General features: G+C 45.8%; 2 protein-coding genes across 2 annotated transcripts; one reads left to right on the forward strand and one right to left on the reverse strand.

Moving 5' to 3' along the window:
• The first annotated feature begins 755 nt into the window (after window positions 1-755).
• On the forward strand, window positions 756-2,632 carry LOC120679472 (phospholipase A1-Ibeta2, chloroplastic-like). The gene has a single exon (XM_039961068.1). It carries the CDS (start codon window positions 831-833, stop codon window positions 2,295-2,297), a length of 1,467 nt encoding a protein of 488 aa, XP_039817002.1. The 5' UTR covers window positions 756-830; the 3' UTR covers window positions 2,298-2,632.
• A 4,541-nt stretch (window positions 2,633-7,173) lies between these two features.
• LOC120679805 (lipid droplet phospholipase 1-like) lies at window positions 7,174-12,939 on the reverse strand. Its single transcript, XM_039961463.1, has 10 exons — window positions 12,263-12,939; window positions 11,451-11,518; window positions 10,499-10,569; window positions 10,105-10,320; window positions 9,433-9,596; window positions 9,254-9,309; window positions 9,097-9,149; window positions 8,871-8,988; window positions 7,575-7,672; window positions 7,174-7,488 (listed from the first exon to the last, which is right to left on the reverse strand). The coding sequence occupies exons 1-10, from the start codon at window positions 12,391-12,393 to the stop codon at window positions 7,420-7,422; spliced, it is 1,044 nt and encodes a 347-aa protein (XP_039817397.1). The 5' UTR covers window positions 12,394-12,939; the 3' UTR covers window positions 7,174-7,419.
• Between the last annotated feature and the right edge of the window lie 1,855 nt (window positions 12,940-14,794).

The following is a 14,794-nucleotide window of genomic DNA, read 5'->3' on the forward strand; positions in this document are numbered from 1 at the left end:
TAATTAAAAATTATGCTATTTATTTGGTTTTCTGGATTCTCAATGAACGCATATGCATTAGAAATAGAAAAATAACATCTACTAAGTATCTTATAGGCTCTACACGTGTTTCTATATAATGTTTTCTTGGTGCTCGGTATTATTTTATATTAATTAAATAGATCTCATTACAAGCTAAAATAACACTTTTTCTAGAACAAAATTTGAATGCTAAAATAATACTCCCTCCATTCAATTATGATAGTTGTATTTTTACCTGGCACGGTGACCAAGGGCACCAAATATGCTTATCAATTCATTAATCATGTTAACAATCATCTCCTTGTTTCTACAAGTGAGACTCCTCGTTTTCGGTGATTATTAATCCCGAGGCATGCATGACGGCTCGAGTTAATGCAAAGAGGAAATTGAACGGACTGCGTCGTAGAAACCGTGAGGCGGAGACTAAATATAGTGATCAAAATTTATTTATTTTTAATTTAAAGATATATATATCTATCATAGCTGAATAGAGAGAGTACGTACTTATTTTGGGACCGAGGAAACAGTTGCTTTGGCGCTAAAAAGAAAAAGAAAAAAGAGTTTTTGGTCACTACAGAAAAAGAGACAGAGAAAGAAAAAGGAAGTCTCGGATACACAGAAGCCCGTAGGAAGGTGCTGAGTTGATTTGATCCGCTCAAGCTTCATTCCACCGCCGCGTTGGCCTATAAAAGGGCCTCTCCTGATCGAGCTCGCAACTGTCGGGTCCCCTGCTCTGCCGGCCTGTCGCCGCCGTTGCCGACTTGTATGCCGCTCTCCTGCCGTCGCGACTACTACCACTTTTGCCTTGCATGTCCACCGCCGCGGCGCCGCCGTCGCTGACGCTGCACCGCGCGGCGGTGCCCGCCACGGGCAGAGTCTCGGCCGCCGCGCCGGGCAACACCGCGCACCTCTCCAACCTCGATAAGCTCTTCCGCAACCGCGGCGCCGCCGTTGAAAGTGCGACGCCTGCGGCGGCTGTGCAGCCGGTGGTCGGGAAGCGGAGGCAGCAGCCGCTGCTGCGGCTGCCATCGTTCCTCGCGCGGGCCAGGGGCGAGGCCCTGAGGGAGGACCCGGCGGCGCCCGCCATGTCGCCGCGGCGGCTGGAGCGGCTGCTCCAGCCCGTGGCGCCCGACGGGCCGTCCCCGCGCGGGAACATCGCGGCGGCGTGGCGCCGGCTGCACGGCGAGGACGGCTGGCGCGGCCTGCTCGACCCGCTGCACCCGGACCTCCGCCGCGAGATGGTGCGCTACGGGGAGTTCGTCGACGCCGCGTACGGCGCCTTCCTCTCCCGCCCCGACGCCGAGCCTGGCCAACGAGCGCGCGTCCCGCTCCCGGACGCCGCCTACCGCGTCACGGCGCCGCTCTTCGCCACCTCCTCCGTCGGCCTCCCGACCTGGCTCGCCGCGGCCGCGCCCTGCGCCGCGCAGCGGACGAGCCTCGTCGGGTACGTCGCCGTCTGCGACAGCCCCACCGAGGTTCGCCGCATGGGCCGCCGCGACATCGTCATCGCGCTCCGCGGCACCTGCACCGTCCTCGAGTGGGCCGAGAACGTCCGCGCCGGGCTCGTCCCGGTCACCGACGGCAACGCCGGCGCCTCGCCGGACGCGTCCAAGGCGAAAGTCGAATGCGGGTTCTGGAACATCTACAAGACGGCCGGCGACCACTCGCCGAGCTTGTCGGAGATGGTCGTGTCCGAAGTGCGCCGGCTGCTCGACCAGTACAAAGGCGAGGAGGTGAGCATCACGGTCACGGGGCACAGCCTGGGCGCCGCGCTGGCGGTGCTCATCGCCGACGAGCTCGCGGGCGGCGTCGCCCGGCGCGCCAAGGCGCCGGTGGCGGTGTTCTCCTTCGGCGGGCCGCGGGTGGGCAACCGCGCGTTCGCGGCGCGCGTGGAGGCCCGCGGAGCGCGCGTGCTCCGCGTCGTGAACGCGCACGACGTCGTGCCGCGGTTCCCGCCCAGCCTGCCGCTGCCGGGGTACGCCGACGTCGGCCGCGAGCTGCGCCTCGACAGCCGCGCGTCGCCGTTCCTCCGCCCCGACGCCGACGCCGCGTGCTGCCACGACCTGGAGGCGTACATCCACCTCGTCGACGGCTTCCTCGGCTCGCATTGCCCGTTCCGGGACAACGCCAAGCGCAGCATCCTGCGGCTGGTGAAGAACCAGGGCGGCAACGTCAAGCAGCTGTACATGAGCAAGGCCAAGGACATGCGTATCCAGCTCGACGGCGGCGCCGACATGCCCGGCGCGGCGAGCACGGTGGTGGAGTGCGTGCACTGACGGCCGCAACGGCGACGCGATCGAGCTGTTCTGGACTCGCATACGTCGGCGGCCAAAAAAAATGTTTGATCAACAGATGATGGGGTTGACTTTGGGGGGGGGGGGCATTTTTTTAGTTTTACTTTTTGGTATTTGGTCTCAATTTTTACCAAGTACAAACTAGGACGGTGGTTGTTGGTAGTTGGTGGATACGCCCAACAATGAACCGGTAGGTAAATGATAACATTGTATAGAAGAGATTTAACTGATTACTAATTGGTTAATGTAGTGTTACATCGTGTTGTATCTTAATTACTGCATGGTGAAACAGTTTACCCCTACAGTACCATTTGCCCAAGTTTGGAGAGGCTGGAATTTTCCCATAAATAAATTTTTGGTGCTCAAAAAGAAAATATCATGTTTGGAAGGAGAAATTGGAATTTAGTACCTCAAAAACATCTTCTAAAGAAAAAAGATTATATATCCACATAATTTAACAATTGAATGAAAAAAAAAGTATTTTGTTAGGGTTCCATTATCCTGATTGACTCTATGCCAAGAATACATCATATTCCTCAAATAGCTAGCTCCGGTCCTTTTAATTTAGACCAATCTCAATAAACGTGTCATGGGACGTCATGAGTATTAAATTTACTGATATGGCAGAAAAGAGAGAAGGTGGAGTGTCATAAAATGTGAGAGAGGTGTCATCACTATGACACTCTTCCGGCTCGGTTACATAGTTCATAGTCTTGGTAACTGTGCAATAACACTCCCCACTGAGACTGGCCTTAAGGGGCAGCAATCTTGCCACATGTTATGCGAACAATCTCGAAAATCTCTTTGGAAAAATCATATCCAATAATTTCTGTAGCACAGACTAATAGGTTGTTATTATTGAAAAAAATACTTGCATACAAGAGTCCGATTTTTTTACAACTCAGACACCTATACGAACATACATATGCAAACCCTACCCCTATGAGTATTTTGAATGCTGACCAGGCAAATCCTCGAGTTGACGAAGTCATCACAGGCGCCTTGCTGTAGACAGGAACGCCGCCTACCACTGAAAGCACAACGCTGTTAAATCCTAGAATATTTCGCTCCCATGGAGAATCAAACCCAGAATCTGAGGTGCTACCGAGTCTCTTTACCAAGGCTCTTGTAACCACTAAACTGCAGAAATTTGGCTCATGATGCTATCTAGATCCCTAAACTTTCTAAATACATATTTAGATTCTCAAACTTGCTAATATTACCTCGTTACTCCCCCCTCCTGGAATGTAAGGTATTGTAGGGTTAAAAATTTGTACCTAAATGTAAGACACCCTAAGATTCTTTGGAAAAAAAAGGTATGCTAATCTTATTAATTTTGGTGCTAGTTTTGTAAAAAAAGACAATTATGATGGGCCATGAGAGTAAAAAATGCAAATCTTTTTGGTTTTGATGCGGGCACTAAAAGTAAGCAATTGATTATTTAAACAATGCACTAACGAAGAGTACATATATTTTTTCTCTATCTCCATAATCTGTCTGCAAAATCTAGAACATCCTACATTTACATTTCAGAATGGAGGGAGTACATCCAATTACCATAATTTAAGTTAAAAAGAAAGTGTTATTCCTGTTGACGTGGAGCTTACATGTGTTCGCCATATTCTAAGATCAGTCTTAATGGGGATTTCGTGAAGAATTTTATGGCATTAAATTTATGTCACATCATCAATTTTGTTGACATGGTAAGTAGAGTGAAGGTGAGAGTTTCATGGGATGAGAGATGAATTTTATCACATAAAACTCACCTGATATAATTATCTAGTTTCTGGTGTCTGTAACTTACGATGGAACTGTGAATTGAGACACATCTCCGAGTTAATGCAAAAAACTGGTCACCTTGGTTATCAGAGTCGCTGTCTTCCCCTTCGTTTAGTCCGGGGAAAGAGAGTTAATGCAAAAATTAAGTCCGAAGAGACTGGGGCGGCTCCCGGGCTGCCGGGACATGAACATGACCGAGCGAGGTGGGGTTGGTTGCCTTCCGGGGCGGGAGCTCCCCAGCCAATGGTTGCAGCAGGAGTGATCCTGATTCCTGAACCCCCGTGCAGTGCAAGTCCGACGGGCAGTCAGGTGTCGCTAGCTCAATGAAACTGAGGCCACGAATCAGCTGGGGAATTGGAAATGGTCCGCCATTGCTAGTGGCGCTGGTTCTCTGCTGCCTGCCCAATCATCAGCGTCGCTAGCTCTCCGGCCGGGGCGCCGGGCATGGGGAGGGGGCAGTCCGTTTGCCTTGTCCTGGGTGTTGGCCGCCGTGAGGTCAGCAGGTGAGCAGACCGGTAGTCGGCAGAGTTAACAACTCTCGGACTAGTCGGCGTCACGGCTCTCGATCGCGCTCGGCGCTATCATGTCCACATCCGTACATTTGGCGATTATTATTACAGATTTACAAGTTGGTTAGCGCAGGCTCATCGGGCGCAAACTTTTGTACGGCGGTGGGTTGAGAAGCGCTCGGCTCCCATCCCCGGCCGGCGGCGGCGGACCGGACGTGTTTAGTTAAACAAAATTGGATAAAAATTTTGGCAACTTTTACAGTACTAATGAAGAGTATTAAAGATAGATTAATTATAAAACTAATTACATGGATGGATGTGAAATCGCGAGATGAATCTATTAAATCTAATTAATTCATCATTAGATATTGTTACTGTAGCATAGCATTGTCTAATTATTGTATAATTAGGTTCATTAGATTCGTCTCGTGATTTTACTTGGAGGCTATGAAATTTGTTTTGTCAGTTATCTATTTTTAATACTCCTAATTAGTGGTCAAACGCTAAAAGTTACTGTAGCATAGAATTTTTTTTAAAAACTAAACATTCTCTTAGCCCAAAATCAAAGGAAGTGTTATGAAAATATCATGAGCATTAAATTTACTGATATGACAGAAGAGAGAAAAAAGAGAGTGCTATGGAATATAAGAGAAGTGTCGTAGTAGAAACAAACTCAGTTACCTAGTTAATAGTGTTGGTAATTATATGACTATGACACTTCCTGCCAGGACTAGCGATAGCTTCGTATTCCGCCCGACTTGACCTCGCACTGGCGGCCGGCGCACCGCACGTACACACCCCAAGCACACCCTGCGCACACGTGCCGCGTCGACCGCCGTCCATCGCTTTTACCGGCCGGCCCGTCGCCTCGCCTCGCCTCGCCCCGCGTCGTCGTCGTCGGCCGCGCCGCGGCGGCCGTTTTGTCAACGCGGAGCTACCACAGGTCAGAGGAGGAGGGAGCAGGCAGTAGGAAGCAGGGTTTACGTTATAAAATCGACTGATAAGGAAGATCAAATTCAAATATCGATAATCAATGATTTATCATTGATAATCGATGCAAATCGGTCGATTTATCGAAAATTCGGCTGAGAAATATATTTAGCAGATGGAAAATAGAAATTTTTATAGTATTTTTATTTGGTTTGTTATGTATGGTATTTTATAAGGTAAATTATACATACATACGTAGCTTACGATAGAATTGCATTAGAAATAAACATGTACATATATTTTGGACATAAATTGAATAAACTATAGATACATATTACATATATCCATGTTATGTATAATTATGCAAACCACACAAATAGACATACACCAAATGAAATTGCACATAAATACAAAAAAGTACATAGTCCATACAAACCACATTGTCCATATTAGCATAAATTGACACAAGTTTTATGCAAATTGGTAACAGACTCATATGGCCACATCCATAATTCATACAGAAAGACACTTAAAACATCCATTTTTCATAAATAACACTTTTTATATAATAATTATGTAAACCAATTAGACATTTAGACATAGTTTTTTTAGTATAAGCATACATATTATAGTCAACATTGAAGCCTATTGTATCCTAACCGATTTAACAACAAGTCAACATTGAAGTCTTTCTTCCCACCACTAATATTTAACACTAGTCTACATTGCAAATTATCAGTATAACCATCCATTTGTAGCATAATATACAACAATATAGTAAATACCCCATTCATATTTGGTCAAGTTGGTGAAAGGAAATAGAAAATCAACCAAAATTGTTGAATATCAACTGATTTGCATTGATTATCGATGGATTTGCATCAATTATCAGGCTTTAGTATTGGAAACATTTTTTTGTCTAAGCAAACGGTGGTTGTTTTTAATATGTGACATCATTCTAGACTACAGAGAGGCTCTAGTTTTTTATAGAATTTTTTCCACACTAGTTATAAATTTTTTTGAATTTTTGAAATTTGGATTGAAATTCATCGAAAAATCAATTGATAACGTTTATCAGTCAACATCGATAACGGTAAATTTCACCGATAATCGTGATTATCGAGCGATTTTGTATTCCATGGTAGGAAGGCCGTGCGTGGCGCGCGGTCTCGTCGCAGGGCGCGCGCGACTGACCGCCTGGCTCGTGTGCGGCGCGGGCATGTCGGCGGCGGCAGTGCGCCCTGCCTGCGCTTCCGGCGGTCACCGGGTCAGTGACCTCCTTGCCTTGTTCTCCAGCAGCCGTCTCAGAGCACCCCAACCACGGTTCAGACAACCTTTTCTTTCTCTCTTGTTTGTGAATGCACGGATCGCACGTAACCTCTCCTCTCGCCGATCCGATCCGGCGACTTCGAGGCTATTCGGCTGATCCAGTGAATAGTGTTCGGATGGTAGAATAAATAGTATTATATAAAAAGAGATAAGTCGAGACAAGCCGAGATTGGATCAGCTGAACAACCCCTTCCACTACGCACGGACCGGACCCTGTGCGAACTGCCGGTACCGTCTTCTTTTTCCTCTTCTTCAGACAGAACGAGTTTGCGGGAAGAAAGTACAGCAGCCATGGAAGGGGGCACATGCACTAGTGTTCTTACATCAAAAACAAAAACTGTGCATTCTTTTTTCCTTCGTGGGTACTGCTATTATTCGCTCTGTTCATCCAACCAAATCAGCAATAGCCAGCAGTAAGTCAGCAGTATTTTTCTCTAACAACAAATTAGCACCAGCTACCAGCCACAGCCAACCAAACAGAGCGAATTATATACAGTTTCAACACATCCTTACACGACACACAAAAAACTTCCTCTGCAATGGTTGGAGGATTCTCCTCAGAGTTGGAAGTGGTCTATAATGTGCTGTATCACGTCGGCGCCGTCGTTCATGAACGCGTACTTCACCTGCCGCGGTAACAAAAGAGGAGGAAATCATGTAATTTTCCGAGGAAGGAAGGAAGGTAATCAAAGGTGCGAAGCTGGTCACAAACCTGAATGATGCTGTGCGCCGCGAAGCTCGTCATGCTCGAGTGGAAGCTCACATCCACCTTCTCCCACGAGACGCTCCGAAGGCCCGTCACCATTTTCTCTGCACGATGACACGGTCAGGAAACTATTAGTAGACACACGACGCTACAATCCCAACCGATTCAACAAAAACAACGGCTGTGCAGATTTTTCAGACAACCAAGGAAGGGAAAAACAGAACGGCAATTCCCTTGGCCTTGGTCTTTAGGTTCCAGGTCCAATGTTATACAAACTCAATAGTTTCATCAAGCAACATGGTGAGAAACATAGGACCAATACGGCTTTTACAATGAGCAACCAGGATTGCAGCCATCCAGTCAAAGGTTGAATTGAGGTCATGATACTCATGAAACTACTCGCTTTGAAACCGTAGGCCCTGCTTGCTAATTAGTTATGACTAGGGTTCAGGGTCCTAACTTCTACATCCAGAAGTCAATAACACACGATATATCAAATAAAAAATAATGATGCAGTGAGAAAACATGGATTGCTGTATCTAAAGCTATGACGAATCTTGTTACTTACCTATGTGAATCAATGGAAGGCTTTCCTAAGGGTCACGAGGGACCGCACAAACAATTTCAATTAACTAACACCATTAAGAACCATGAACTGACGATTCCAGACTTCATTTCCAAGTGTCACACCTACGACACATGCACTACACTTCAACAGAACAGGCAAGCCTCATGGTATGACAAATAGACTTAATCCCTAGTTGGCGAATCATGTTAGGTGCTGCTTCAGTGTGGAACTTCAAAACAGACCAACTACCCTAGGAATTTCGTACCAATGCCCTACCCTTGTTGCTAAATATGCGGAAACTCACGAATCAAGGCATTCCCATACGCAGAGTGCCAACCACCATGTCAAATATCCCAGCAGTTCATATGGTGCTCAGGCCCGGCACATTCACATGTTATGGGGATAGGTTAGCAAAACTATGACAACAGTTTTAGATGCCACGTCATTGTCCCATTGAAAACAAAACTACTGATACATTCCTGGTGTCAAGACAAAAATGGCACACTAATATAAATTTAATAACAGAGTGGTTCTCTGCCTCACTGTTCTCAAGAATACTCTGGTAAGCTTATTTACTCAAATGTATAATAAGGAAAACAACTTTTATAACAAGATCACCTTTTCCATAGCACTGAAGTATCATTTACTCGGAATAGGAAAAAAATAGAAAACAAATATGGTTTCTTGAAATACAGAAACAAAATAGTATTATCCATGCAACTCTATAAACTTACCTTCAAGAATGTCCAAATTACAGTCTGTCATGGAATCTTGGCACTTCTCATCATCAGTTCCTTCTGAGTACTCCTCATGTACAATGTGAGGGTACTTCTCAGATGATGATACCGCCAACTACAGATCAGAGGAAGTAAAAGAAGCCTTTCTGTATGAGAATGGTACTATAAAAAACTACATAGTCCTTCCTAGTTGTTAACAGAAATAGGAAGTCAGTAAGAATACCTCAGGCAGCTCAGTGTTTCTCCTAATAGATGATGTTCGCCAGCCAACAATATCTGATTTCGTGCTTTAAAGAAGACTAGCCAAGAGTATACAACAATAAAACAAACAGTACGAATACCACAAAGAAAATTGTAAATATAGCAAATAATAAGGATACGATCACAGTCAGCATTTGCGTACACCACTCGCCGCTTAAATGCTCGCAAAGCAGATCTATAAAAGGTGCATGTAGAGCATCATTAGTATTGTTATCACAGAATAGGCAAGGAAATATTACTATTGGGACTAGAAATAGAACAAACATGAAAAACAAACCAAAAGCAAGATAAACCTTACATAAAGTAGAGATCGCCATGATCTTCAACCATACGCTGAAGCAGTGGTGGCTGCCCTTCATCATCATCAGTTAGAAAGAGATGTTTACCAGTTCTCCTAAATATCCAATGTACAACTCGGCAAGCAACCTTTTCCATTGCAAGGGATCCAAACAGGAGGGGGACCTAATTTGTATACAAATCTGATGAGATCTCCAGTTACATAATTCAGAAAGATTACTCCAAGCAAGTCAGGTCACAAAAAAAGGTGGCATTTGGGAATCTTTTAGTTTTTAGTGGTTGTAAGCAGAACAGCCAAGAAGCCTGGCAACGATTGTATTGAGTTTTTTCAGTAAATGAAAGGATTTTGTTTTTCTCTTCATTGAATGTCTGGAGGGCTATAGCAACCACTGTATGACCCTTCCCTCTTCAGATGCTCTCATGTCAGTGAAAACAAAAATGTTAGCATCTACGATTTCTACACATATTCTACCTTCTAGTCAGACTCTTGATGTATGGAACATTAAAAGAAACACCCAATTTTGAAAATTGGAATTATAGAGGAAAGCAAATGGTTCTTCAGTTGATTCAAAAGATGGATACAATATCAGCTTTCAGGTATCATCTTCCTGGTAAAACAAATTAGAGTCTAGAGACATGTAGATCATTGAAAAGAGGCAGTCAAAAATTGAACCTGTTTGTTTCCTCGTGAACCAAGGTGAGGCGTTGCTACAGTAATAAAGTTAATTGCTTCCAACCCGCAGATGGTTCCTTTAGTATTTCCATCAGATCCGGCATTTGGGTGTCTGTAAAGTTTTGCGATTGCATATCTTGCGGCTAATCCTCCAACGGAGTGTGCAAGAAAAGAAATTTTGGTGAGTTCTGGCCTCCGACTAATTACATCAAGCACCTGAGTAAGAGAAGAATGCATGTGAGCATCTAGACATGTACTTCTGTGTTCAGACAACAGGGATTGTACAAGCGAATAGTTTGAAGCAGAATAAAATTGTAATAGAAAATTACTATGGAGCAACAGGTAGCTCTACATATTGTTAATTATCAGTGCATTAACTGCCTGTGATATTTACCTCATCTGCTAAGCGTTCCCCCATGACGTCAACTCCATCTAGAGTCAACATTGATGCATTTTTCTCACTACCTGTAAAATGGCACAAATAAGCCTGCATACCACTAGGTAGATCAACAGACTAACCAATCTCACAGCCTCCATTAAATTACAAATTTAGGAAGGGATCAATTTACATTATTCTATGGTAATTACATAGTAGTACTGAAAGTCTGTAGATGACTCTTCAAAATTGTGAGGATAAATGAGTAGAGGGAGAAGATGTAGAACATAAATACATAACACTAGCTAGTAGTATCTGGTTTTCAGGTACTCTAATGACAAACGTGGTTTCTCAAGTTTCTTAGTTCTTCTGTATAATGAGATGAAGCATTCACAAATATAAGCTCACAGTGGTAAAAATGAGTAACAGTCGACTACGTTTCAAACATATAGCCTTTTTCTTAATAAATGGATCTGCTTTATGAGGAAAATGAGGTTCCAAACTAGGACCGCATCCAGCTGGAACAAAGCTGCATGCTGATCCGACCAACAAACAAAACATTAAACCATTCTGGGTGACACTCCCATAAATCTTGGTCACAGTTACTAATGGAACAAAGCTAAAAGAAGTACAACTGGGTCAGGTTCTATTGGTCAAAAAGCTATCCTTTTCATTGGTCAATCAATTGCATTAATTTGAGAATAACTCTAGTGCCAAAAGGTTGACAACATGTCAGCATATTTGTGTCACTGTTTTTGTTTCACAAATAACATAGGTCGAGCAAGAAGCAAAGCTAGAAACAGTTTATTCAACGACAGAAAACTACATATTACATTTGCTATTTTCATAGTACAATATGTTTTAAATAAAACAAACACAGAGCATATTCATATAAATAAGAAACTGAAGTAAAAAAAAGATAATAGAAAAATGAACTTGTTAATGGATAGTACAAAGTGGCACAACTTACAGTGCACAATTACATCGTCAGGGAGTTGCTTTACAAATTCATTCGCTGCATATTGCCAATCAGCAGTGCTGTTCAAAGAAAAAGAACAAAGTGAACAAAGATACAAAAGAATAAGAGAAATGTAACTAGAAACATGAACACTGCACGTGAGCACCATATCGAAATGAAAAAGATCAGTCTCTCAGCTACATTGAACAACCAGATAACGTAACCAAAATAGCTTGCAGCTTTGTATATGCTTGGTTGTAACCAATGCCGAACAATAGTTCCCTACTTTGTGCCTTATAACATAGGAGTCTTTGTCCCTGCCTATACTGCATGGGTAAATTTCAGGGTTGGCACGATTAACCATAGAAGCTTAGCGCAGTGGGTCCTTAATATTTTTATTCACCAACACAGTGGATTTTTGTCTATAACACCAGCCTGAATCCTGAAGGAAAGGTTGAACATTCCGCTCTATTTGCAGAGTACATACACTAAATAAATTTGTCTAGCCTAGCGAAAAACAACCTGCTTTTCTATGAAATGGTTGTTCCAGGACAGCAGGAAATTCAGTTAGCAGCTGGCCTAAACGCTGGCGTGATGCCAGGTAGCCAGCAGACCAATTTCATACACTACGGCAAGCCGAAAAGGCAGCACGCTAGACCGACCCAATGCCGTGTCTGCGGATCCTTGGGAGGTTGCTCCCAATCGCAGGCTCCGGAACAAATTCCGCCCAAATGTACCATCTGATTTCACCCCAATGGGCAATCCAGCTACGAATCAGCTACGAATCCCGGGTCCCCGGGGGAGCAGAGGTGGTACACTTTTACCTGCCGAGGATGCCGTGTACCATGACGAGGAGGTGGTCCGGGGCGTGGGAGGAGACGGCGTCGCTCCAGACGTCGACGCCCCCCGAGACGGACTCCTCGGCGCGCACCGCCGCGTCGTCGGCGCCGCCCATGGCCGGCTCTGGCTGCGCGGGATGTGGGGTGGGGTCGCGCCGCGCCGTGGGGAGGGAAGGAAGCAGCGGAGCAGGTGGGGGCAGGGAGCGGCCCGTGTCGTGGAAAAGCCGGGAGATTTGTGGTGAGCGATCGATGGAAGCGTCGCGTCGCGTGGCGTGGCGTCGACGTCGAGCACCCTGCGTGCCGTGGATCGGGCGGGCGGGGGACAGGGACACCGGCCGGTGGCTTTTTCGCCCCACGCCCCCTGGGCTTCCCCTGATTCCGTAATGGAAGGCCCGATCGACGCAGCACGAAGGTGGTGCCTGATCTGAGCAGCTCTACGTGGCCCGGCCACGTGTCCCGGGAAGCATCTCGAAGCTTCCTAATTTCCTAATAAAGCTCTGGTTGGCTGCTGTTGCTCCACCATGGGGACGGCGGCGGCGAGGCGAGGTGTCGGCAGGGGAAGGGGCACACCGCGCCCGGCATGGCCTGTGCTTCCGGACGAAGCAAGCAGCGGGAAAGGCAACGAGACGCGGACGCCGGGGAGCTGCCAGCCTGCCACTGCCACAGTGCCACGCCGCCACGGGAGTCTGGGCAAGTCTGGGCCAGGGAGAGGTGGCTTCGACGACCTCTCGCCCCACTAGTCTACTGGGCCCGAGTATGACGGGCCTTCGGCCCACCGCTGTCGCTGTTTCCTCTCTTTTCTTTTCCGGTTTTGTGACGCTCGCAGTGAATCGTGGCGGTTTTTTTATTTTTTATTTTCGTTTTTTACAAAAATATATTTTCGATTTGTAAATTTACAGGAATATACCCCCGCCGCCCCGCTGCCGGGCGGCCGGGACCTGGCCGCCCGGCAGCGGGGCGACAGGGGCATTTTTGAAAAAAAATTCGCGGAGAAAATTGCGCGCAGGTCCTTTTTCGCGAAAGAATTTCACATATGTGCCATTTTTGTAACTTTTTGCAGAAATAGACACTGGGGGTCGGCGCCGTAATATGTGGCGCCACAGATCACGGCGCCGAGGTGCCACGCATGCACAAGCAATCTAGTAAATCTTTGAACTTGCTAAAATATTTTCGGACCTTTTCAGGAGACTAGAATACTGTGAACCACACATCAAATATAACAGAAAGAATTAAGAACTAAAAACTGCATTACACAATATAAACCATAGGAATTACATCATAATACAACATTAATGAAACATACATCAGACATGCAGTGGCATGACAGAACCCGTTGCAACTACGGTAAACAGATTCTTAACTAAGCTAACATGGCTTAGGTAATTAAAAAAACAACAAACACAACGATACAGCATGTCACTAGCACTATGTAGTCTTAGTAGCCGTACCCCATGTAGCAAACTGCGTTTAGTCTTCTCCGCAATATCCACCCATTGCAGGTGGTGCAGGCGGTGGTGCCGGAGGGGCAGGACCCTTCTTCTTGTGACAAGAGCAGTTGCAGTAAGGAATAGTGCATGGTTCATCCTGTGAAGCGGCATCTCTACGGTTATCGTATTGTCGAAGAGGAGTTTCATTGGTAAATTCACTCTTCTGCTGTGGCGGAAACTCAAACACTGGTTCCGGAAAGGAATCAGGTTCAAGAGGCCCCTCCCATATCATGGGGTCTCCCTTTCTTCCTCCTTTTCCTTTCCCAAATCCGTAGTAATTCTTCCCGCTAGACCCACCTCCAGACATTGGGTATACAATGAGCTTTGGTGTTTGAGTGCTGCTGGGAGTTCACAAACTTTGGAGTATTTATAGGCGCACAAAGGTCTGATACCCGGAGTGTGGAGTATAAATGCACCTGAAAAGCCTACATGACAACACAGTGAAGAGGTTAGCTGACCGAACACTGAAAAGGCTAGATTCAATTCTCGAACTGACTACTCGATGCATCTCTGTGCATGCAAAGCATCTAAGTGCATGCAGACTCACAGCACTGCATCGCTGCCGCTCGGTCGATCGTGCCTAGATGCTGCCTTCCCCACTACACACCACAGACATTCGCTGTAGAATGACAGTTCCGTCATCCTCGCCCGAGAAACTGCTTTGAAGGTGAGCTGGTGTGGTTGCCGTGTTGTCACATCTTTTTGAAATGGTGAAAGGGCACTGCTATTGGAACCCACAAAAACTTGTCTTATTTCACAAGCATTATGGAACCCACAAACATAACAAGTTCACATCAATAATATCTATAGAAACAAATGACAAGTAAACTACCACAATCATAAACAACCATAATCCGAACAGTCGAAACAGTCCATAATAACAATAAAGAAACAAGTGCCAACAACTAACCATCCCTACCATTCCGACCTCTCTTACGTTATGCGTGTACATGATATGTAGGGTAGCTATGACGGTCCGGTGGCCTCACGTCTCTGGCAGGACGGCGTAACAAAGCCACAGATGTATGCA

This window comes from Panicum virgatum, chromosome 6N (genome assembly GCF_016808335.1).
Source record: "Panicum virgatum strain AP13 chromosome 6N, P.virgatum_v5, whole genome shotgun sequence".
NCBI lineage: Eukaryota > Viridiplantae > Streptophyta > Magnoliopsida > Poales > Poaceae > Panicum > Panicum virgatum.

What these genes read in the sequence shown, in the direction of transcription:
- LOC120679805 (XM_039961463.1), bottom strand. Translation starts at nt 12,393, where the DNA reads ATGGGCGGCGCCGACGACGCGGCGGTGCGCGCCGAGGAGTCCGTCTCG. An exon ending in GTTCACGAGGAAACAAACAG is followed by an intron (nt 9,597 to 10,104) that starts GTTCAATTTTTG and finishes TATACAAATTAG; the next exon opens with GTCCCCCTCCTGTTTGGATC. An exon ending in CGCAAATGCTGACTGTGATC is followed by an intron (nt 9,150 to 9,253) that starts GTATCCTTATTA and finishes GCACGAAATCAG; the next exon opens with ATATTGTTGGCTGGCGAACA.
- LOC120679472 (XM_039961068.1), top strand. Translation starts at nt 831, where the DNA reads ATGTCCACCGCCGCGGCGCCGCCGTCGCTGACGCTGCACCGCGCGGCG.